At 41.2% G+C, this 22,800-nt stretch overlaps 1 protein-coding gene across 4 annotated transcripts; it reads right to left on the minus strand.

The window, feature by feature from the left end:
• Window positions 1-606: 606 nt before the first annotated feature.
• On the minus strand, window positions 607-21,108 carry ints1 (integrator complex subunit 1). Of its 4 annotated transcripts, none has more exons than XM_028599173.1 (48): window positions 20,915-21,108; window positions 20,543-20,665; window positions 20,134-20,424; window positions 19,800-19,996; window positions 19,562-19,699; window positions 19,295-19,454; window positions 19,075-19,180; window positions 18,712-18,898; window positions 18,163-18,308; window positions 17,932-18,073; window positions 17,616-17,792; window positions 17,423-17,531; window positions 17,204-17,324; window positions 17,023-17,100; window positions 16,768-16,925; window positions 16,365-16,461; window positions 16,187-16,278; window positions 16,024-16,084; window positions 15,740-15,937; window positions 15,299-15,428; window positions 14,728-14,907; window positions 14,363-14,512; window positions 14,088-14,267; window positions 13,874-13,978; window positions 13,024-13,191; window positions 12,554-12,665; window positions 12,314-12,472; window positions 11,671-11,817; window positions 11,478-11,576; window positions 11,075-11,199; window positions 10,585-10,839; window positions 10,334-10,493; window positions 10,117-10,248; window positions 8,558-8,726; window positions 7,831-7,954; window positions 7,605-7,720; window positions 7,429-7,516; window positions 7,051-7,301; window positions 4,070-4,199; window positions 3,663-3,796; window positions 3,361-3,553; window positions 3,112-3,236; window positions 2,866-2,975; window positions 2,556-2,669; window positions 2,383-2,453; window positions 2,184-2,275; window positions 1,871-1,980; window positions 607-1,697 (listed from the first exon to the last, which is right to left on the minus strand). In XM_028599173.1, exons 2-48 carry the CDS (start codon window positions 20,595-20,597, stop codon window positions 1,582-1,584), a joined length of 6,558 nt encoding a protein of 2,185 aa, XP_028454974.1. In that variant the 5' UTR covers window positions 20,598-20,665; window positions 20,915-21,108; the 3' UTR covers window positions 607-1,581. The 4 variants fall into 4 exon arrangements, with proteins under 4 accessions (XP_028454974.1, XP_028454971.1, XP_028454973.1 ...); XM_028599170.1 differs by having other exon boundaries at window positions 13,865-13,978; XM_028599172.1 differs by having other exon boundaries at window positions 7,831-7,957; window positions 20,915-21,107.
• Between the last annotated feature and the right edge of the window lie 1,692 nt (window positions 21,109-22,800).

Raw genomic sequence — 22,800 nt, forward strand, 5'->3', positions numbered from 1 at the left:
AACACCAGCAGCAGTGTGTGCTGTAAAATGGCCTACCCACATCAGGTCTTCAAAGCACCTTTTGGTCTGTGTGATTGAACAATTACCGCCATGGTTAATTTACTATCAATAGGGACAACCACTTTCCTAGGTTACCGGCATGCCCACACGCTATTTAACTTATCCCTATGACTCCATCAAGAGGTTTTCAGATGAAGTCAGTGGCACTGGGCTGAACAACTCACACTTTCATGGCAAAATGGCTTCCATCACAACATGTGCATCACGCTGTTAATTTGTCTGCTACACACCAATGAAGAGCAAGTGTACCTATGACGGCTGATGGTTTTATCAGGATCCAAGAATTATTGGCAATTAAATGAAAGGCTATAAACCTTGCACCATTTATTGTTCTCCGTCCATCTTGTTCAAAGTGCTAAAATCATTCTGAAAGGTAATAATTGGTTATTTGGAAATTTGTGTTACAATTTCAACATTAAACCGCTTTCCAATTAAATAGTGATAAAATGTCTGCATTGAATCCCTGTACTACAGTAGTTAACTGCTGAAATATTTTACGCTATTCACTTTCTATCAGGCAAAGCTGAAGTAAAAATACAAATAAGGCATATTTCAAAAGGTATTTTTATTCAGTTCACATCAAAGTGGCTCATAGATTATGTTCAGGTAACAGTAAGCATTGTGACTTTTAAAAAGTAATGACCAGTTCTTTTGAGTTATTTAAATAATTCACAATTAACATTGTATCCAGGCAAGAACATATTTTGTCATTTTGGCTTCTTATTCTTCTACAAAAAGCTTCTTTTTTTTAATAGTTGTTTATTAAAAACAACTCAATATGATGCATACCGTCAGCTTTTTAATTGTATAATAATGTCAATGTTTCATATTCAAACTATTGAAAATATCAAGCCAAAACTAGTGTGCCATTTTCCAAATACATGTTGAGCTTTGCACTTCATTACAATGTATATTAGTAATTTAATAACTGCAAAAACTCCCACAAAAAAAGTCTGAAAATGTAATAAAAACCTTTAATTTTAATTAAATTAGACTTTTTTTTATAATTATGTTTATTATAATATTTAATAGTTTTCGTATATTCTGTGTTGTCTTTAACCAATTATAATAATATCACCTAATAGTATTCCAATTCTTGTTATCTTTTTAAGTATTTGGTAATGTATCATTATCATCAGTTTAAAAATAACTTAATAACTTAGTAAGTAGTACTAAATGTACCAATTCTGGCTTAATACTTTTTATCATTGAATTGAATTATTACAATAACAGCAATTTTACAGTTTTAATTATTACATTTTCAAATCATTTAGAGGGAATTGTAATGCATTCTTTGAAGTTACTAAATTAACCAGAAGTTATGACATTACTGGTAGCTACCAGCTCACTGGTGGATCCTTTAATCTGTACCATTGAAGAGCCACATAGTTCGTTAATGTGTCATTATCAAATTATAGCAGTGTTTGAACTCAAGGGAAATAAAAAATAAAATAAAATCAGCCCTGGAATGCAGAAAATGAATGACACTATTTTGATTTGGACGTGGAGTTGTACACTTTGTTATGTTGTTGCTTCCATGTGAAGGACTTTCATGGACTCTGAGATCATTGAACTGGTGTCAATTTGTCCGTAGATACCCACTAAAAATGCCTTGTGGAGCAAGATGTCTGCGTGTTCTGTGAAGAAAAGAAAAAAAGCACATGGAGTGTGACTGTGACTAGGACTTTGGGTGCATACTTCTTTAAATCACTTTTTGTTCTACGAAAAAATATAGTGTGGTCATGTGCCGTCATGCTGCTTCTTAAAAGATTACTGTAAACAGAAATTTGACTTAAGAGTATCTTCTTACCTTGACAGAGAAGCACATATTCTGGAAGATTCCTGAGAGCCGTCTGTACCACGTCGAAGTTACCACTGCCCAAACAGTACATGAAAGTTGGCAGGAAGTCTGTTGCCAAGCTGCAGCAGAGAAAACATACACTATTACATAGTGAAAAGTGAATGGTAACAAATGAAAGTATGCAGACAGATAGGCTGAAGATTGATTAATACACAGATAGGTATCACTGCACAATTATTTTTATTTATTTATCTCTACACATTCTCTCTCAGTTCAAGCATGCTTTCTGTAGATGGGCTGTCCCGCAGTGCTGTAAACTTACCAGGGATTATTCTGGATGCAGCGTAGGGCAAGACTAAAGGCCATGTTCCGACACAACTCCTCAGAGGTTGTCATGAGTCTCTGCAGATCATTCTACAAACAGTGACACAAGGTGGTGATTGATGTGTTACACACCGACAGGTAACACCCATGATCTCCTCTTTTTTTTTTTTTTTTTGTTTATGTTGTTTATGACTCACAATGAAGTACTGGATGATCTCTGGACTCCTCCTCGATTTCTCATCCACCTCTGTCAACACTTCCAACACATCTATAGCAGTGTGGGGGGAGGGGCGGGGAGAACAGTGTATTACTCATTATGATACAGGATTTATACATGGGAAATTGCTGCAGCAGTGTTTTTTTTTTTTACCCTCGACTGCCTCTCCTCTAGACATCTTTTTCAGGTACATTGTCATGTCAGCCGCACTCAGTGAAACCGATGCAGATATGTTGACGAGGGGCAGGGAACCAGTGGACAAGTCGTCTGGTAAAGAGCAAAATCAATTAATTAGCAAAATTGTAGTTTACAAGAAATAATGCAACAGTGGCTCTTTAGACTTAATATATAAAATGTCACCATGTATTCTAGACAGAAAGAAAAGGTGATCTATTTTAAGTGTGTTTTATGGGATTTATGTGGGCTAACAACCCCATGAACTCAAAGATCCCCCTGTGCTCACCATCTCTGTCCTCTGGCGTAACCTCTGAAGAAGACCTTTTCACTGGCAACGTGAGTCCAGCCAGCAGAGATTTCAGCTGAACCAGGTCTGGGTTTTCTGCACACAGACACCTGGCAGGAGAAACAGCAAAATAAAATCTCTAACAAAGCCATTGTTGCTGTAAATACGGTAAACTCATTGATGGTTTGCCATTCAATTGTCACAATTGTATCATTCAAAAAGATTCTTTTGCCACAATACACTTACTGCAAGATGTCAGAGTGCTTCTGTAAATAGGGAATGGCGGCCGCTGCATCGTGGGTGATGTACTTCTGTGTGAACTGCAAAAACTTGTTAATGAAGACCAACGGCGAGCGAGTCCTCTGGAAGTTCTACGAGAGGAAAGATGCACAAACACATACGAACATGGTAAAACTGTGATTTGTAGCTCTTTGAAAAAGTGGTTACGTCTGATCTCAGTCCTAAATCCCCCGGTGGAGATTTGACAGTGCCTACCCGAAGGACCTTCATAAAGGACAGAAGGCAGTCTTGAAGCGCCCTCCGGTGGTCGCTGTGGAAAACAAGCGGCTGCAGCAGCTCCAGGATGACGAGCACGTTGCTAAAGAACGTCATGTGGTTTTGCTGCCGAAACTCTTGCATGTTTAGGTGGATGCGACCGTGCAAGAGACCTGCAATCATAGGCAGGTGTCTGGAAAAACAGAAATGAAGAACAGTGTTACAGTCAGTGTTTGTAGACTAACTCCCAAAACACTACTGCATAGAGTACCACCTAGTTGTTGTGTTTTTTTTTTTTTCACCTGAGCAAAAGGACAGGGTGGGACACAGCCAGCTTCCTGCATGCAAGGTTGGCATCAGACACACGGCCCTCAACGGACTTTGAGTCTCCTATATCAGCAAGCAGTGTGACCAGGCGATGCACCAGGACATCAAGCTGGGAAAAATACATAAAATAAGTATATACCATACTGTGAACTATCATGGTGATGTGTTGCAATAATATTCAAACAAAAAAGGATGCCATTTTCTTTCTTTGAGTCATCAAATACAGACAAAATTGTTTTGTTTTTTTATGAACAGAAGAAGATGGGCATCACATCAGATCCCAATTTTCAGCATTATGATTGACCTAAAATGTCACAACAAAACCACTTACATTTAGATTTTAAAAACTATGTGGTCTATGAAACAGACAAGACAATTTTACCTTGCAGCTGCTGCCGTCTGCAGCCCCCCCACTGCTGAAGGTGCCTTCAGGCAGGGTAACGTGCTGGATGACCTCGGGGAAGTGCAGATAGATCTGCAGCAGCAAGTTCTGGCAACGCTTACTCATGCCACTGAAAAGCAATATAAACATTAAAGCTGCGAGCAGCGATGGACGGGCCCTCGCGCCTCTGTGCGCATCGGGGTTACCGGCGGATGCCGCTCCTTGCGACCGTGCATTCGCGCGGCACTCAGATGCCGCAAATTGTCAACGATGAAAGGGGAACTCCCTGCCGAGTTCAACGATAGCTCACACAAGACTCTACATCATACGGTTCATTAGCTGTGAAAAGGGAGTGGCAAAAGCGTAGGGGGCGGGTCAAACCATCACCAATTAAAAAGGAAGTCTGTGCTGAGTTCAATGATACCTCACATAAGACTCTACCTTAAACGGGTCAAAAGTTATGAAAGGGGGCGTGGCCTGAGTAAGTGGGTGTGGTTACATTATAGGGGGCGGCTCAGTATCACATGTAGACCACACATTATAAGCTTCATGTAAATCGGATGATGTTTGTCATATTAGGCGCATTTCCTGTCGCCAGCGGGGGGGTGCTATTACCAAAAGTCAAGTTTGTCCTGTAGGTGTCCTTAGGCCTGGACCCTTGTTAATCGTGAGAAATTTCGGGCAGATACGACAACGTACACTCAAGTTACAACAACTTCTTTGTTCATCGCTAAACACTCAAAATGGCCGCCACGCCACGCCCACACCGTCTGACGAAAAGTTTTTCTTTTAATAACTTTTCATTGTTAAGGTGTTGGGATGGTACAGACCAAGTTTGAAGTCCATCGGATGAAATCTCTAGGAGGAGTTTGTTAAAGTATAGCACCTTGACTTTTAGGCCTACTTCCTGTTGCCACTAGGGGGCGCTATGACTTTAAGTAAATATCGGCCTTGATTTCTCCTCAGGGTTGGACTCTTATGAATCCTGAAAAGTTTCGAGCCAGTTGGACAATGTACACTCGAGTTACACCAATTTCCTGTTTCGGCTGCGAAACGCACAAAATGGCCGCCCCGCCACGGCCACGCCCTATGACGAAACGTTTTTCTTTAAACAACTTTTCATCTTTAACGTCTTAAGATGGACCAGACCGAGTTTGAAGTTGATCGGATGAAATCTCTAGGAGGAGTTCGTTAAAGTATGACATGTGGAAATGGCCAAAATCGCACTAATTTCGAACTTTGAAATCAAAATGGCGGACTTCCTGTTGGGTTTAGGGTATGGCTCTAATGAAGTTTTTTGTACATTTTGGCATGCTACATACGTGTACCAAGTTTCATGAGTCTACGTTAAACGCACTGCAGGGGCTCAATTTTCGTAACTTTCTAGGGGGCGCTAGCGAGCCATTTTTGTGCTCCTATTCCCGAAACCCTTAAAATACGTAAATTTTCACCAGACTTGATGCGACCACCAAATTTGGTGAGTTTTTGAATATGTTAAGCCCCTCAAAAAGCCAATTCATTTGACGGGAAAATAATAATAATAGAAAGAAAGAAACAATAATTCCTTCAGTTTCAATAGGGCCTTCGCCGCTGTCGGCGCTCGGGCCCTAAAACTGGGATGTATACAGTATGCTATGGTTTAGAGACCAGGCCCCAACTACAGGAATGTGCCATTCAACTTTAGGGGAAATACATTTTAGTATTGGTTTAGGACAGTTCAGCTGTCCATTGTAAAGCTAGAAGCTTAGTAACAAAGTAATCAAGACTTTACTCCCTGATGTTATTGAGTTGTGTAGCTTGAAGCTATTTAATTGACAATGACCAATTTTGTGCAGCCATAGAAAGTTTGTCACAGCTTTTAAACTCAAGTGAGCTTCACTCTATAGTTTATAGACTATAAGATAAAAAAAAAAAAATGTTTTACAGAACAATTACCTTGGGTTTTGTCAAATTCACTTTCTCCATCTCCTTCAACGGATTATGAACAGAGCTGATACAAGATCCCAGATTAGAGCAGGATAAAGCATGTTTCTATTGTTTCGGTCTACAAACGACAATAATTAATGTACACTAATACAAACTGGGCACATGAAAGACGTAATTTAATTCTGAGCCATTTGTGTGTTTCATAAAATCCTCTAAGGCTCTTGTCAGGCTCAAATGATGTGCTCTCTACTAACTGAAAAGTTTACTACAGCTATGAATTAAGCAAATTAGAGTAACCTTGACCAAGAGTCCGCCGTTTTTTCAACAGTTGGTGTGTAATCGGAATAAACACCAGCTTAACTGACAGCGAAGTTTCTCAAGAAGAATGCTCAACATACAAGCGTTTATTTAATACAAGGCCAAAACCCTTTACTTTCAACATGTTTTTATCCTGCCATATTTTCACGAGCAACAATTTCTCCAGACAGCTTAGCTGTACTTAAAATACTGTAATTCGGAAGCTTATTTTGCTTGACCTTGGCCAAAGTTTCCTCATTAAAGTGGTTTAATAACCAGAGACATTTTCATGAAAGGAGGGTTTGCCTCCACAAAGAGTTGCACCCTGATCTCTGACAGCTAAGTCAGAGCAGGAATTCACAACACAGGGAAGTTTAGAGCTTCAGCCTTAATCCTCTTGGCTTCATTATAAAACACTGAGCTTTTAAAGAGATCACAGTACAGACGACTTCTGCTGGTTTTAATTTCACACCAATAGACCTAATTATCGAGTTTTCCCTGGTCCACAGCATTGTGGCTGACAGAGGAAGTCTGAAAAGTTAATCTGCACTGAGAGGAAAATCTAGCGATTTACCCCAAGTTTATCAGCACACCATAACAGGAAAAAAGGGACTTTCCATATTTGGGCTAATTAGAAAGAACAATACAATGTGTCGAAATGGATGGGCTGAGCACTTTAGTGAACCTTATACGACAAAAGGTGATAAGCATGTGTCTTCACATATGCAACTTACATACACAACAACCATACACCATACCTGTCCTCCCATTTCTTTGTGCAGTAGATGAGGTACTCTGAGACTTTCTTGATGTTTTCTAGCTCTCCACTGCAGTAGGAGTGAAGGAGGGGCAGCCTGGACTGGATGAGGGAGCAGGAGGCCTGGTCCAAGCTGCTTTTGTCATCGCGGGGTGAGTCGCGACTGTTGAGCTCCGACTCTGACAAGATCAGGTCCACCAGGCTCATGAGCTCCAGAGAACTGAGTCGTAGCACAAACTTCTCCGTTTTCTTCTACACAGACAAAAAAAATAAATAAAATAAAACACACACCTCAGCTTTAGCAGAATGAACCTGGTCTTATCAAAAACGCTGAAAAAAGTGTAACAAGGGATTTTGTATGTGGGCTTTTAGATCTTACTTGAGGAATCTTCTGGTCGCGTCCTTGCCAGATACGTGGGATGTGGCTGCACGCCCACAGGAAATCCAGGGCTGATGATGGGTCAAGTCTGAAAAACGTTACGCAGACACTTAACATAATCTCTCACTATAAGAAACATCATGCTTACTAAAAAAATGTTTTTTTAATGGGTGTACTTGTAGTCTCTGCGCTTGCTGAGAAGAGCACTGATACACTGCAGGATGGTGGACCAGTTTGACTGATGTGTAAGCAAGGCCAAAAGATAAGGTCTGTAGGCAGGGGTTCCTCTTGCCTGAAATAGAGATATAGTAGGAAAGGATGCATCAGGAACGCCAAGCAAATACTTACTCCAGCGTGATAAGACAAGAGAAGTACATTATCTGCAGGCAATGCTTATCTTACCTTGTTGAGGGCAAACAGCAGTTTCTGTTGAAGGTCTGGACACACTGAAGTGACCTCAGGGTCAAGATGCTCCAGCCAATCAACCAGCAGCCCAGAGCTTAGTCCCGACTTTGTCACCTCGGAGCTGCTGGCAAAGGTGAAACTGAAAGGTTACCTCTATGGAGATGTGACTGAACCTCTATTCAATTCCTATAGCCTTAATCAAGACCTCAGAATACAGCTGAGCCAAAGATGCTATGCACAATGTGCTGGTTTATTACAACCTACAAGTCAAACATTTTACTGTTATCAGTGAGTCAAGCTGGAACCTGTCTTGGTGATACAAAATGTTTCACAGTGTAGTAACATGGCTTCTACAGTTAAATCACTCCACTTTTCTAACAATACACAGACAGTATTCTACACAAATACATGTTATCACTGATCTACTTGGACAAGACCTTGCATGTGTCAATGAGCATCTTTCAGTATGTACCTGCCTCACTGGCAGTTATTCTGTGAAGTGTTCAGTGCTTTTCACAGCAAGTGAATCTGTTAAGCCAATGTAAAGCTTCAAAACCAATTAAACATTTTCGAACCAAATCCAATAGCAGTTTCCGAGTACAAGGCCACAGACAGCGGGCGCCGGCGCTTTTTTTGTCACAGGCAGCCGTGTTTGTCATTTAGTCCTGTCAAATATAAATGTTTCTTGCATGACTTGAGAGGGAAATAGAATTGCGATGCTCACTTGTTAGAATCCACTTCCTTTTTCACAGCTCGCTCCTCACTTTCCTGAAGCAGCAAGGAAATCACCGTGGCAACAGGGCCAGCGGTCCCGTTCTGTGTACCAACAGTCATCAACAGAGACAGTAGCTCCTCCAAATACGGCGACCTCACCTCCATCAGCCCTTGTAACACTGGAATATAAGAAAAGACAGCCGCTTAGCTTGGACTGCCATTATGCATCCTTCGGTTCACAATGTCTATCAAACAATTCACTGCAGCTTTTGTCCTCCGTTCAGCTTTTGTTTTGTTATTATTGTAAAAGCCCTTTTTGTTTTCTGTTATATATGCTGCTGTTAAACATCCCAAAATTTTCCCGGAGAGATGCATAGTTTTTAGGGCTGTCAAACGATAATTTTTTTTTAATCACAATTAATTGCTGAATTACTATAGTTAATCGCGATTAATCGCATGTTTTATCACATGATTAAAATTCTATTATTTTGCATTTCAGAACTGTTTTTAAGTACATATTAACAATGGAAAGCAATTCTTACCAGTGTATCTTGATTGGGAATCAAATGAATGCAAAGAAAGTTACATGAACTTGACTTTAAGATTTGTATTAGTTATTAGTTATTTATTTACTGTAAACAAAAGAAGAAAAAAGAAAAAGAAGGGTACACTTTACACTGTTTAACGTTAGCTGTCAGCATTTTAACCGCGTTTAATCCAGCTGTTAGCTAAAGGTGGGCTAACGTTACCTGTTGTCATGTGTAGTGTAAAGTCAGGCACCGAAATGAGGCACCGAAATTTTCGTTCTTATTTGGTCTCGTTAGTACCGTTTAGGTCGGCACGTTTCGGTACCCAACCCTACTTACCAGAGTCGATATAGTATGCAGTAACTTCTAAATAATGTTGATTACTCACTGATGTCCAGTGATCACCGGTTGATGAGACAGCGTTTGCACTTTGGTTTCATCAACAGGTCGGCGAGAAGTATTCTCCAAAATAGTGCTTTGCCTGAACCCACTAGCATCAACCTGAGTCACGTTAACTGTACTATACTTAGCTCGTAGGTGATAGCTCAAGCTTGACGTGCTTCGTGATATTATAATTCGGCTTTACACAATGTGCCTATGGCTTTCGACTCGTCTACTGGAAAATAAAAAGCGCCATTCAGAATTGTGTTGCTGCTGCATTTCTCCATCATGCCTGCAGCCAGCAGCAGGAGGATGTGTTACGAGGAAGTATGACAGCTTGATGATAAGTAAAGGTGTGGCAAAGGGTCAAAATAGTAGCCTGTTAGGCACCACGTGAAGCAGAGTGAAGTGAAAATAAATTAATAAATGTGATTAAAAAAAATGTACGCTCTGCCCTTAATCACAACGCGATTAACGCGTTAATGCTGACAGCCCTAACAGTTTTATTTTTAAGTGTCAAAATGTATTAAAATTATTGTTACAAAATAAATAAATCTCTGTCAATCAGCTAATTATTTGACAAATGTTTAAAACACTAAATGTGATGCTCAGTTCAGACAAATTCAATGCACATTCACATCCACACAATGACTATCATTACCTTTCCCAATGAGCTCTGGTTCTGCATTGCATCTGTCTCCAGCTTTCAGCATTGCAATGATGGCTATCAGAGGCACTTCAATATCTCTGCGATATGCCAAAGCCTCCGCCAGGTGGAGGAAACCTGTACGCACTGCAGGGCAGAAACACTTGTCACCCACTGATGATATACAATGAAATAATCAACATTTGAAAAGATAAAGAGTGGAGGTACTCACCATCATTGTGCCTGTGTTTGTGAGAGTTCTGACCAGCGAAGGTTTTGAGTAGAGTCTTTAGTGGTCCTGCCTCCACAGTTGGGTTGTCTAACCAGATTAACATCTCAACAATGACCTTAAGGAAAAGTGAGGAGAAAGCCATGTCCTGGGACACAAGACGCTGCAAATAACAAGAAAAAAAGTCTTATATTGTAATGTGTTATGACTCAACATGGAATTATGCACCAATTGTCAGCCTGGTAGCCTGGTACCTGGTAGAGGTGAAGTTGGCGCATGAGAGGACAGGACAGGGCATGGCTGTGGTGCATTGATATGACAATAGGCCCTGCGTGAGCAGAGGTGAGCAGGGCCGCAATGGCCTGTAGGAGCCGAAATGCCAGCCCACCCTGCTGAATTTGGCCCTGCTTGGCCCGCATCAGCTCTTTAGCCAGGGCCTGCTGTAAGGCCAGAGAGAGCTGGCTGGGAGGGGGGCCGTGCCAGCGAGGGTCCACTTTAAGGGGGAATATCTGTGAAAGCAAGGGAAACAGAAACATGCCAGTTTGACACAGAAGTGACTTAACAACAGCTTGGAATACATAAAAGGGAATCAACTTTTTTTAGAGGTGAATTTCTTTTGTAATCAACAATTGACATTTAGCCGACAACGAATAGTGTTTTAACCCCATGTTATCCAAAAAGTTCAAATGAAAAGAAAACATCCTACCACAAAGAAATGAGAATAAAACACATAGTAAATCCCACCTGAAGCAACATGCCAGTGAGATCATCATCAGGCCCGACTGCAGGAAGCTGACTGGCTGCTCTCATCTTCACTGAGTTATGGGGCGTTTCCACGGTAACTTTGGCCTTACTTGTTTCAGCAGAATCTGTCAGGAGGGATGTAGTCAGGACATGGACTAATTTAGATTATTTTCATACATTTATAAAAATGCCAGATACTTCACATTTAAAGCACTATGCCATCTAAAAGATTATGTGCAAGTATAAAAAATCTTAATATTGTTAAACACATTTACAATGTTGTGAGTAATAATAATGTTCAATGTGAGTAATCTAAACATTAAATGGAGAAAACTACTTAAATGTCATATAATATAACCTTAAACAGCACATACTCAATCATTTGGAGCCTAAAGTCACCAACCTCTGTGTGGAGGAAGAGAGGAGCTCAGTAATGAATGGAAGGTGTGCCCCCCAGTGGCACCTCGCTCATGCTGCACTTCAACCAGGTGGGCCATGTAATCTATTGCAGGATACATACAAAGTGTGATACATCATAATTATAGACTATAATATCTCAAACCATTTCAAAAGTAGGATATCTGCAGCACTCTTACGCTTGTCCATGATGTTCTGTTCCAGCGTCTGTGTATCATGAGAGACAGCCTGATCCAAGTACTGCAGCAATTTACTCATGCTGGATACAGGAATACCAAAGGACTGTACAAACAGCAGCAGCTGCTGAGGCTCCAGGTCTTGTAAAGCTAAGAAAAACATGTATTGTTCCATTAAAAATTTTAAATGTATTTATTAATTTATTTGACAGGGACCGAGCACATTAATAAACATCAGTATAAAATACAAGCTGTAAACATGCCAGAGTTAGCAAGAATGCTAATCTGTAGTCCCTAGGCATAGAACATAAAAAGTAACAATATATAGATACAAGTATGTGATACACAGGTAGAAGAGGAATGAATACATTGTGCAACATTTCAAGTTACTGTAAAAGTGATCACAATTCTGGTATGCCTTAAGCCATGTGCATAAAACACGTATATTTGAATTTTTTTAATTCGCAAAGTTGAATAAATTATATATTTTTTAAATGTTACAATGATGTAGTGTTTTTTTTTTTTTTTTTTTTTAAATCAAAAACCTTTACGGCTTTCTTGAAAAGTAATTATAATGGTTTAAGTGTTGTTATACCTGTAAGTGACTAGTTAGTGAAATATTTTTGTGTACTATGGCAAGTTGTACCTGCATCAACCAATCGAGACACCTCTGATCGGATCATCCTGAGTTTCAACCAATCAGGCAGCAGAAGGGCCTCTTCTGAGGTGTCAACCAGGAAGGCAGTGGGTAGAGGTTTCTTGTCGGGGAACCAAATGTCCAAAAGAGCGTAGAAATCACTCTCTCCTGTAAAAATGCACAACGGTAAACATGTTCTTACAGGCCCTTTACCATGCAAATATCGAACTGCAAAGTGAACAGGACTACCTTTTGGAGGCCCCAGTGTCAGCAGAATAACCATGGCATGGACTACAAGGATGTGCATCGTAGCAGTCTCTCCTGTGGTCCAACGCAGAAACACCTGGTCCTGGGATTCGGACTGGAGGGGGGGAAGAAAAGTGTTTTATCAGCAGTTTTATCATGCAATTCCCCCCCACACACACTTTTTCTATCCAGGCCTACAGACGTCAAACTTGGATTAATCTTAAATTGCAGATTAAAATTTTTGCAGTTGCAGCCTCAAAGCATATTTCTTCAGATTGGTTCCTGTTGTATTTCTTTTTTTCCCCCTCGCACTCCGTATCAAGATCATTCAATGATCACAGGACAAGTGTCAGGTCACTAGGCCTGAAGATTTTAGGGGATTTTATGGAACTTGCAGAATATTCTTAAATGTGTCACGTACTTTGAGCCAGTGAGAGGATCAATACAAAGTAGGCCATGATGTAAGTGCTCACCCAGCTGTAAAGATCCTCGCCCTCTTTGGTCTTCCGCATTCTCTTGATGTATGTAGAGAAGATGGTGAGGAAAGCACTGAGCACAGCATCAGACTCAGGTCTGCAGGAATGCTTGGAGAACAGGCTGTTCATGATGGTAGAACGCTCAACGATCAGCCGGGCAACGTCCTATAGGGAGTGATTGAGGATCTGATTAATGTCAGCACGGTATTTCCTTTAGGATTTTATTTTCAGCAACAGGGGGTAAAGGTTTAGGGTTAACAGAAAGTTTGCTGGTCCCGGACCACATCGACGCCGGATCAGCTAACTGAAGGTCCGTCTGCGGAGCTCCGTCTGTTCTCTTCCCGCCACAGTAGTCTCCTAGTGGCAGGGAGTGAGGCAGAGGGACCCCAGGGTGTGCTAGCTAACTAATTCTTTTATCATTTGTGGTCTGATAAACAGTACATTCATCAAATTCATTGCCCCATATTGCTATTTTCCAAACTACTGAAGCAGTCATATTTCACAGGACCCACGTGACCACGGTTTCCAATGGGAACACAGCCATCAAGGATTTCATCCCTGTTTGTCACTCTGGCTGAGTAGAAAAAGGCTGTACTTACGCTGTTGTTTATTTGGTTGTCATGACTTATCCCCACAGTGGAGAGAAAGCGGACGGCCGTTCGTTTGAGTTCAGTGGAGCGGACAGCTCCGCAGAGTCGTGTAATTGCAACTTCATGACATTTCATAAACTTCTGAAGCAGCGGCGGCAAAATGTATATACGGGAAACACTGGCACTGCTCAATGAAAACAAAACAGATTCAAGAAAAGAATGTAATGTAATGAATTTAAACAACTCGCCGTAGTTACCAGGGCCAGATCATTATGAGAAGACTGCTCCTCCACTGGTGCATGCTGGGATAGGTAGATGAGATAGGCACTGATCGTCTGTGGATCTGTCTCCATGTGAATAGCCTTCAAGAAAGCAGATAGACAAGACACCCATCAAACTCCTTGTCAGTAATCCTTCTAAAAAGTTTCCATTTATTTCCAGCTATAGTTTACTGTGGAGTCAGACACTGACCTGCTGCAGAGCAGTGGATGTCATGCCCCTGACGCTGTCAAACAAGGGGAGCTTTGGGAGATCTTGTAGCAGCCACTGGTACCCTGGCAGGAGTTCGGCATCTGCAGAGTCTTCTTCCATGGGCTGATCCCGCTCATCTCCGTCTTTCAAGCCTCCTTCAGTCAGCACCAATGACAAACCCTACACGCAAATATATAATGTAAATGGAGTTATGTTTAAACAGTAACGCAGTGCTACTAGAAATGTTTTTTTTTTTCCCGCTTCCAATATGGTACCTTCATGGCTAGGACCCTCGATGCCACCTGAGAAGAGCTGAGACGACGCAGAAAGTAGTCCAGCACTTCACATGTTGTCTGTTCGTCAGCCTTAGGACCTAACAAAAGATCCTGGAGCCGTTCAAGTAGCTGCCTTTGCTTTTGCTGTCTCTAACAGGAAGGAGATAATAATTCAGGATTAGTCAAGAATCATAAGATGCACTTAAGTATAAATAAGCTCAGGTATACATTTAGCATGTTACTTTGAGCCCAAAGACTAATAAAAACCAGACATTATGAAAAATAAAAAAAAAACAATGTAAAAACAGGACAGTAAGGTAGTTGCTGCCTGCCAACAGTAAGGTATGTTGGTATAATCAACATACTTGTCTCTTCTTGGCTTTCTGCTCTTTGCTCTCTCCCTCTTCGTCATCCTCTATTGGCAGACTGTCATCCGCAGCATCATGCAATAGGAATTCACACAAGCACTGCACTGGAAGCACATCCAGGGACCCCTCACTGGACTGGACCAAATCAGCCAACCACGGCATGGACTGAGAGGAAGCCTGTGAAGGATTGAAAATGTACTACAGTTATAGGACGCACACCGAAGACAAAAGCCTTTAGAATAATGTTATTTCTCCTCTTTAAGTCAGGCTTAAATTGTTGAAGTTCAGCTTTGATGGAAAAGCAAGTTTACTAAACTAAAGATCTTGGATTCTAACCCAAAGCTGGTCCAGTACAGCACCAAGCTAATATCTGTTACACATGATGTGCTGGTTGAGACAAAATACCCATTTTGAAGATAACATAGCTGTCAACTACATCTGCTAAGTTTTTAGTGAGTCAGACATACGTTTTGCCATTTTGAGGAAGGTTTATTTTGTTCTATGAGCAGTAGAAAGGTGTTTCCATATGTATTGGGCCATTGTGTAGTAGTGTGTCCATGGCCATTACCTGTCTCTGGATGATGTTGAGGAGGAAGTCTGGGTTGCGGCTGCGGCAGAGGAGATGTCCGAGACGCAGAGACTGGTTGAGGGTTTTCACCTGCTCCTGGATCTGAGGAGGAGGTCGACGAGGAGGACCCCTGAACACAAACAAAAACCATGAGTCCTTCTTCCTGTCACACAGCTGTAAAAACACTTTCATCAAGTCTTTAAGAGTGCTAATAGAGATTAATACAGGACTTCTTACAATATAGACTGACAAGGATTTTCTAGTGGTAATAGCTGGATTGAACTGTCTGCTGTATAAAAAGTAGGCACGTGTTCGCTTACTGTCCTCCCTCCAATCTAAAGAAAGTGGAGGTTGTGTGTCACTTTATAACAGAGGCATTTTCTTTGAGAATGCAGTCTACAAGTTACAAGGTGCATAAGGTAATTCCTCTTGGTCTCTTACTGTGGATCCAGACTGGTGAGCTGAGACAACAGCAAGCTGTTGCTCTCTGTGATGGTCTGTTTGGTGGAGGCTGCTGCCAAGTGGCTCTCAAAGGCCAGGATCTCTTGTTTCTCTCGCTGGGAGATCTGCAGCTCCCTGTTGATCATCTCAGTCTTTGTGTCCTCGTCTGCAATGGTGCATGGAGGGTAGGTGCAGTTGCTATGGAAGCATAGAAAGAGGTGTGTTAGCTGTTCAGCTTTGTTATCCTGGAACAGTTCTAGTCTAAATGATAACTTTTAACCTACTTTGTCATAACCATCTCCATGAGCATTTTCAGAGTAGGATAGCCATCCCAGGCAGCCAAACCTAAAAGGAAAAAAATGATAGACAATATATTGTTAAAGAATATTTAATAGCTTAAAAAGTAGCTACTCGTATGTATGCAACATAGAAAACGGAGTGCTGTACCTATTTTCTGAGGATTAAACGCAGCCACCACAAGCAGCAGCAGCCATGCCTTCCAATACAGTGTGGATATTGCCAAATTTGGCGGTTGGTACCTTAAACATTAAGAGTAATTTGTTATTTTACACTGTAAACTGTATGACCTGAAAGTGTTTGTTTGACAGATGACGGCTGTAGGCACCCTGCAGGCAGCTGAATGTTCTCTGGGTGGTGGTATGTACACAGATTCAGCACTGCATCAATGAGTTGGATCCTCTCCACTTTCAGGACCTCCAGGTCTGTTTAAAAAGAAACCATCGGTCATCTCTATGGATTCAAACTGACATGTCGAGAATCGTGCCAAGAAGTATTCAAACAATTACAATGAATACCATATTTCCTTTGTTCATACTTTCCTAACATGCATCTTTTCTGACTTGTGAGGATAAGATGTGAATAAGGAGTTGACCCCTTGAAAAACTTAAGTTGGCTGCTCGTTAAACTGAGACACGTTTACCAAATGTCCAAATAGTCTGCCAGAGAGAAATATACAAAGCTTTAACTGTGATCATAAACAGTTACAGCCTAAGTGGATCATGACCTACCATCAGACTGAACTCCAGCAGCCCTCTTAACCAGGTGATCTGCGAGCTCCATGGCATCTGCTGGGCCCAGGGGCAAATCACGTGACAACCCAATCACCAGAATGCGCATCAGTGTGTCCTCCAACAGAGGCACCTCGGAGCAGAGGCGAAGGAAGAAACTGAGGAACAATAAATAACACAGCTTTGTAAGGTGACAGTGCTAGATATTGTCAGGAAATCAAACATGCTTAGTTTGAATAATGGAAGAAAACTCACTTTCTGTCACTCTCTGGAGGCCAGTTGTCCCACTTGTAATATGTCTCAGGTTGCTCTGTGAACAGCACTTTGTGAAGGCTGCGTGCGGACAACAAGATAATTAATTTACAAAGTAGCTGAAAACATGATTAGCTTGTGCAGTTTGAACAATAAAACACATCAGATACACGCAGTTACCAACCAGTGAACGTAGTCTTTTGCGCCAACTTTGCTGATGGTAGGAACCACGGTGTGAAGCCACCACACAGCATCTCTCTGGATGGCAGCTATCTGATTCTGAAACGACCTCAGGCCCTCCAGATCTAAAACAAACAAAAAAACAGACATATGTTTAAGGCAAAAGTAATCATGCGTAATATTGTTAATAAATACATCATTAGTACAAATACACAGCACTCACTCTTATTGTCTCCTTTGTCCCACGCAATGCCTGCTTCTTTGACCTGAGCGGTGATGCCCAACATCATGGAGACAGTCAGTAAATCTGTAACCTGGATGACGAAACGCTCCTATGGGAGAGACAAAGATAAACCGTTGTAAATACGTGAAGATAAAAGCTGAAATGACTAAAGGATTTTCACACAGATACATACTTTGAACTCCATGTCCACATAGCTGGTCTCCTTTCTCTCCTGCATCAAACCAAAGCAGAAGGACTGGAAGTTAATCTCGTGCTTGGTCTGTTTGATGATCTCTCTCAGCAGGGCTCTGGAGGCACGGAGGTAATCATCCTTGTTGGTTAGCAGGTCCTGGAACACCATCGCCAAGAACTACAGACACAATGGAAGACAGGGAGAATTTTGTGAGAAAATGATAGAATTTAAACGCAGATACTTAGGACAGATTAAAATAGTGAAATAATCTCCAAACTACTATTTATTTAAACAATTCAAAAGTATGTAGTTTCACCTTTGGAGCCTGTTCTGGGCTGTGCTGCAGCACTGTGTGGAGGACTTGCATGTTGTTAGGATTCCTGGCATTGGACAGCTCATTGAAGATCACCAGCTTCACCGTAGTGCCCAGGTTGTCTCGGTTAGCGTTGAGCAGCTCCCTGGAGAATCACGGCCAAAGCATCAGTTAGTGGAAGTCTCCGCGTATAACAACTAGTAAGAAGTCAAACCAAAAAGAGCCTCCACAGACCTGACACACAGCATGTATTGGTTGAGGAGGACTTTAGGTTTGAGTCGGATCTTGATCAGGTTGGAGATCACCTCCATGTCATCCGATCCCTGGGTGTTGCAGTTCATACACAAAGACATGAGGAGGTCTTGAGCTGGTCGAGTCAGCTGTGCGCACACAAAGACAAAGAGAGTGAGTTTATCAACATCTTCATATTCATTATTTTACATACACAAAAGCTGTGAAAATATTAGATATTAATTAATATTGCAGTATATTGTTGCATCTCTTGCATTTAACAATCAATACACTGGTAGCAATATTTCAAGAGAATGCATCACAATATTGATATCAATGTATTGACTTCATCGTGCTTTTTTTCCATTTATTTTTTGCCATTATAAGCTACCTTTTAACTTTCATTATAAAGATATTCTGACAAATTCACCCTGCAATTCACTCCCCAAATGCAGTATTTTACTCCAGGTTGACAGATAATACTACTAACACAATGAGATACTGGGAAATTGAAATTCACAAGTGGTTTATTCCAGGATAAATGTTAATCACCTTTGGGTTCTGGAGCCACATCTCCAGCCTCTGCACAGCCATGAGCCGTGCCTCTTTGTAGCCACACGTGGCCGTGAGCAGACGCAGCAGGTTTCGGGACACGTTGTCCATCGGCTGCCTGCGGTTCAACTGATCCCTGAGGACGTCGAGCACATAGTCCTCCACGCTCTCTGCCAGGTCTTCATACCTACAGTACACCAGAGGGTGAGACAAAAGACTAAATGGTCCAGAACTCAGTACATTTTTATAAATAACTTAACTGTTATAACTTAATGAAAAACTACTGTATCGAAAACTTAAGCGTGGTGTCTGTTGGACTGTAGACTGTAGCATCCCTCACATCTATATGGGTAGTTGTCATACCTCGGCATAATCTGCCCTTCATCCTCAGGGCTGAGTTTCTCCTCAGCTATCAGCAATTCAGTCTGGCTGTCATCCTCATCGGGGGTTGAGGGATGAGGGCTGCTACCTAAAAACAAAAACATAAAAAACCCAAAAGCAGCATAAATACTCAGCGCATGTTTCCTGCATCAGCAATCCTAACACCCAACAAGCCAGTGTGTTTTTCTCAATGTAACTGTACCTGCACTGAGATCTCCACCAGAGCGGCCAGTGTCAGCCTGCAGCAGCATACTCTTAGGGGGCATCTTTGTCCCAAAAGCAGTCTGGATGTTGTCAACAAAATTCTTACAGTGAGAACTGTCCACCCAGATTCTTTCTCCAAGAGAGTCCTCAATGTACACCTGAAAATACATTTTGGATTGATTATCTGAAAGAGTTCCTTCATGGCTAAAATAAAACATTATTAAAAAAGAAAATAAAACAGTTTTGAGTTTTAGGAGATTCTCACTTTTACAAAGATCTCAGGCCAGTTCTCGTCGTCCTCGTAGGCTGCCATCAGCAGATTGCAAGCAAGAACAGACACAAGACTGTTCCCCTTTGCTTTAAAGTTGATGGAAGCATCCCGACGCAGGAGGCTGCACAAGGCCTTGTGACAAGAGTGAGACAGGTGGAAAAAAATCAACTTCCAACATCTGTGAGGGGAAATACCTTTGCAAGGCTAACACAAAGTCAAAGAGAAATCTTACCTCAATAATTCCTTCAGTAGCAAAAACGTTGGGCCTGATTTTGGCCAGGAACATGAGACTGAGGTACAGTGTTATGTCAGGCTTGGCTCGGTTCAGCTTGAGTTGTTTCACTGCTCCACACAGCAGTCCCTCAATGCGGTCATCATTTCCTTCAGACTCTGCAGCTTCAATCTCATCCAGCAGCACTGCAGGTGACACTACAATAAAAAAAAAAAAAAAAAAAGAGGAGTTTTAACTTTCCTTGTAACTATGGCAGTGTAAAATATACAATATACATTTTGTAGCCATTTCTATGTTAGCTTTTTCAAGTTTGAAAACAAAGCAATTGGTCTACCTTCAATAGGTATCACCGATGGCTCCTTTATTGAGGGTGATATCGCCCTCTTGTCCACAGCTGCGACATCAGCGAGTCGTCCCAGAGCACTGACTGGAGGGGTGGTGGATAGTTTGGGCCGCTTGGTGAGGCTGGACAGACCCGATGAGGAGGGCAGAGTGGAGGAAGTCTCTCTCTTACGGTCAGCAGGTAACACGGTGGATGCTGGCTTCAGCAAGACAGCGGGGGCTTTGGGCTCTCCACCCTGGCTCTTTGATCCCAGAGCAATGAAATCTCCTGGTGGAGGGTGACCTGGGAGAAACAGACGTCAGAGAAGATTGTAATTTCCCTCTGCGCTGTTTACCATCGTAAACATAAGATGAGCAAACTAACACTAACGTTAGATTGCAATGGGTTGGCTTTATAGTACCTGATGGTTTTGCAGCACTGGGGCGCCTAAGAGTTGTAGGCTTTGGACGATTCATCTTGACTAACAGGCGCAAGTCAAATCCACAGCAGGTTAATTGGGTGTCATTACTTAGCTTGGTGTATTCTGCGTGTGAGAAAAAAACACGGCGAAACCCAAGCACACGTAAAACACACAAGTTCAGTAACGTAACGTTAAGTCTGCATGCTGTTAATTACATCTATATTAACAGTAACAAACTGGACAAAACCTGCTAGGCTAACGACAACAAATGGCTGTTAGCAACTTTAGCTAACTTGACGGTGTCAAGCGCAGCACTGACAGTGATCTAGCATTAGCTAATTGACCTGCACATTTAAGTTAAAAGTGGCTCACGTAGTTATTCGGTCTCATGGAACTGATCGTGGTTATCCTAAACGGTGCACTTTAAACAAAAATGAACGTAAGGCGACTCAAAAGCTATCACACAATCTGAGCCATGACGGCTCCTTCTTCTTCTGTGTATCAATGTTGTTCGTTAACAAACATAAAGTGCATAACGCCGCCTAGTGCCTGGAAGTGGCATTGATGACAGTATCCATTACTTCTACTTGAGCGGTTTTTCTGCTTGTCACGGCGTGTATCTGTTTTACTTTGAAATTGTTCAACGGAATTTTCATTATGCCATAATGTCTAACTTGATAAAAGAGTAGTACTGTGTTGTAGTTAGTCACTGTGACCACCAGAGAGTAGGAAACTCATCATTTCGTTAGCCATGCAGAGCCAGCCTCAAGGCAGAAACAAAAGGGTAAGGTGGTCACAGGTCACGTGTAACTGTATTCCTGTGTTATGCTCATCCTCGATGTATTATAAGAACGGCTATGCTAAATCAGAGACGGTTATCTTTGGCTAATGAAACAATAGACGGATGTGTAATCATGTACTATGATCACTGGAGGACATTGTGTGCTGTACTGTGTAGGTGTATGGCGCAAATTAGAAGATGCGTGTGCCCTCTGGAGGTTGCAGTGGGTAAGGTTAGACAAAATGGCATACTACACTTCCGGTAAAAACGTTCAACGTAAAACATTGTTGTAGTTACGCACTGTGACCAATAGAGGGGACTAAAGACTCGTTTTTATTTTATTTGACTATGCACAGCGTGTAGACTATAACAGTCTATGGTATGTGGTATCAACAAAAATCTCATCATACTAGGTTATATAACTACATAATGTAAAAAGTATTTAAAAATACATAATTTTATAGAATATTACTTTTGAATTTTGTATATGCATGTGTACAAAGCAAATACCAAATAATTGTCCAGCAGATGTCATCATTTTGACTTTATTACCTACTTAACAACAATGAATCTTTGTGTCAGCAGATATTTTACCATCTCACAATCATCATCACAGTTGTATCTGCATATTCAGATTGGCCTTTCTGCATGAACACTTACATTACCTGATCAATATAAAGACTTTGATAGGACATCCATCCTATCTCTGCTATCCTTCTCTCTGATAATAATTCTCACATCCGTCATCCTGACAATTAGTGGAAAGAATATAGCTTAACAGTATTTTAATCTTTATAGTATCTTAGTAAATATACGCTATATGCACAGATTCCAATCCATGAGATGTGCTATGTTCATAAATCATCAAATAAGTTTTGGGAGTATTATGAATTAAAACAGAGCCAAAGACTTACATCTAAACCGACAATGATAAAATAATAGCATTCTGTGAGGGCTTTATTAAAGATAACACAATAAGAGCAACTATATCATAACTTTCCACATTTCAATACAGATAACACAACAGAATAAAACGCCATAAAACAACACAACACAGCAGCCACAAGTAGTACACTAGTATATCTGAAAGGAAACAAAATTTTAAGTCATCAAGAAAGTTTTAAATCTAAATACTATGTGATGTTGGTGATGAGTCACACATTAAAGCAATGTAGATGCGAGAAATTACACCATGCAAATTTTCATCCCAACAGCTGTTTTAATTCTTTTAAAATGGCCATGCCTCAAAGAGAACAAAGTCTGAGCATCAGAGCTTTAACGCCCTTAATAATGTCCATATTTAGTCGCACCCATGGTCATTGTCAGTTTATTTTTTCATTCCTTAAACATTACTAAGCACTATTCTCACTTGCTGTCCTCAAAATCCCAAACTTTTGTTTTGATAAACAAATAGTTTTCAGCTTTAAGAGAATCTTATAGAACTAGTCTTCAAACAGTCCACCAGGGCACGCTGCTG

Source organism: Perca flavescens, chromosome 15 (genome assembly GCF_004354835.1).
Source record: "Perca flavescens isolate YP-PL-M2 chromosome 15, PFLA_1.0, whole genome shotgun sequence".
NCBI lineage: Eukaryota > Metazoa > Chordata > Actinopteri > Perciformes > Percidae > Perca > Perca flavescens.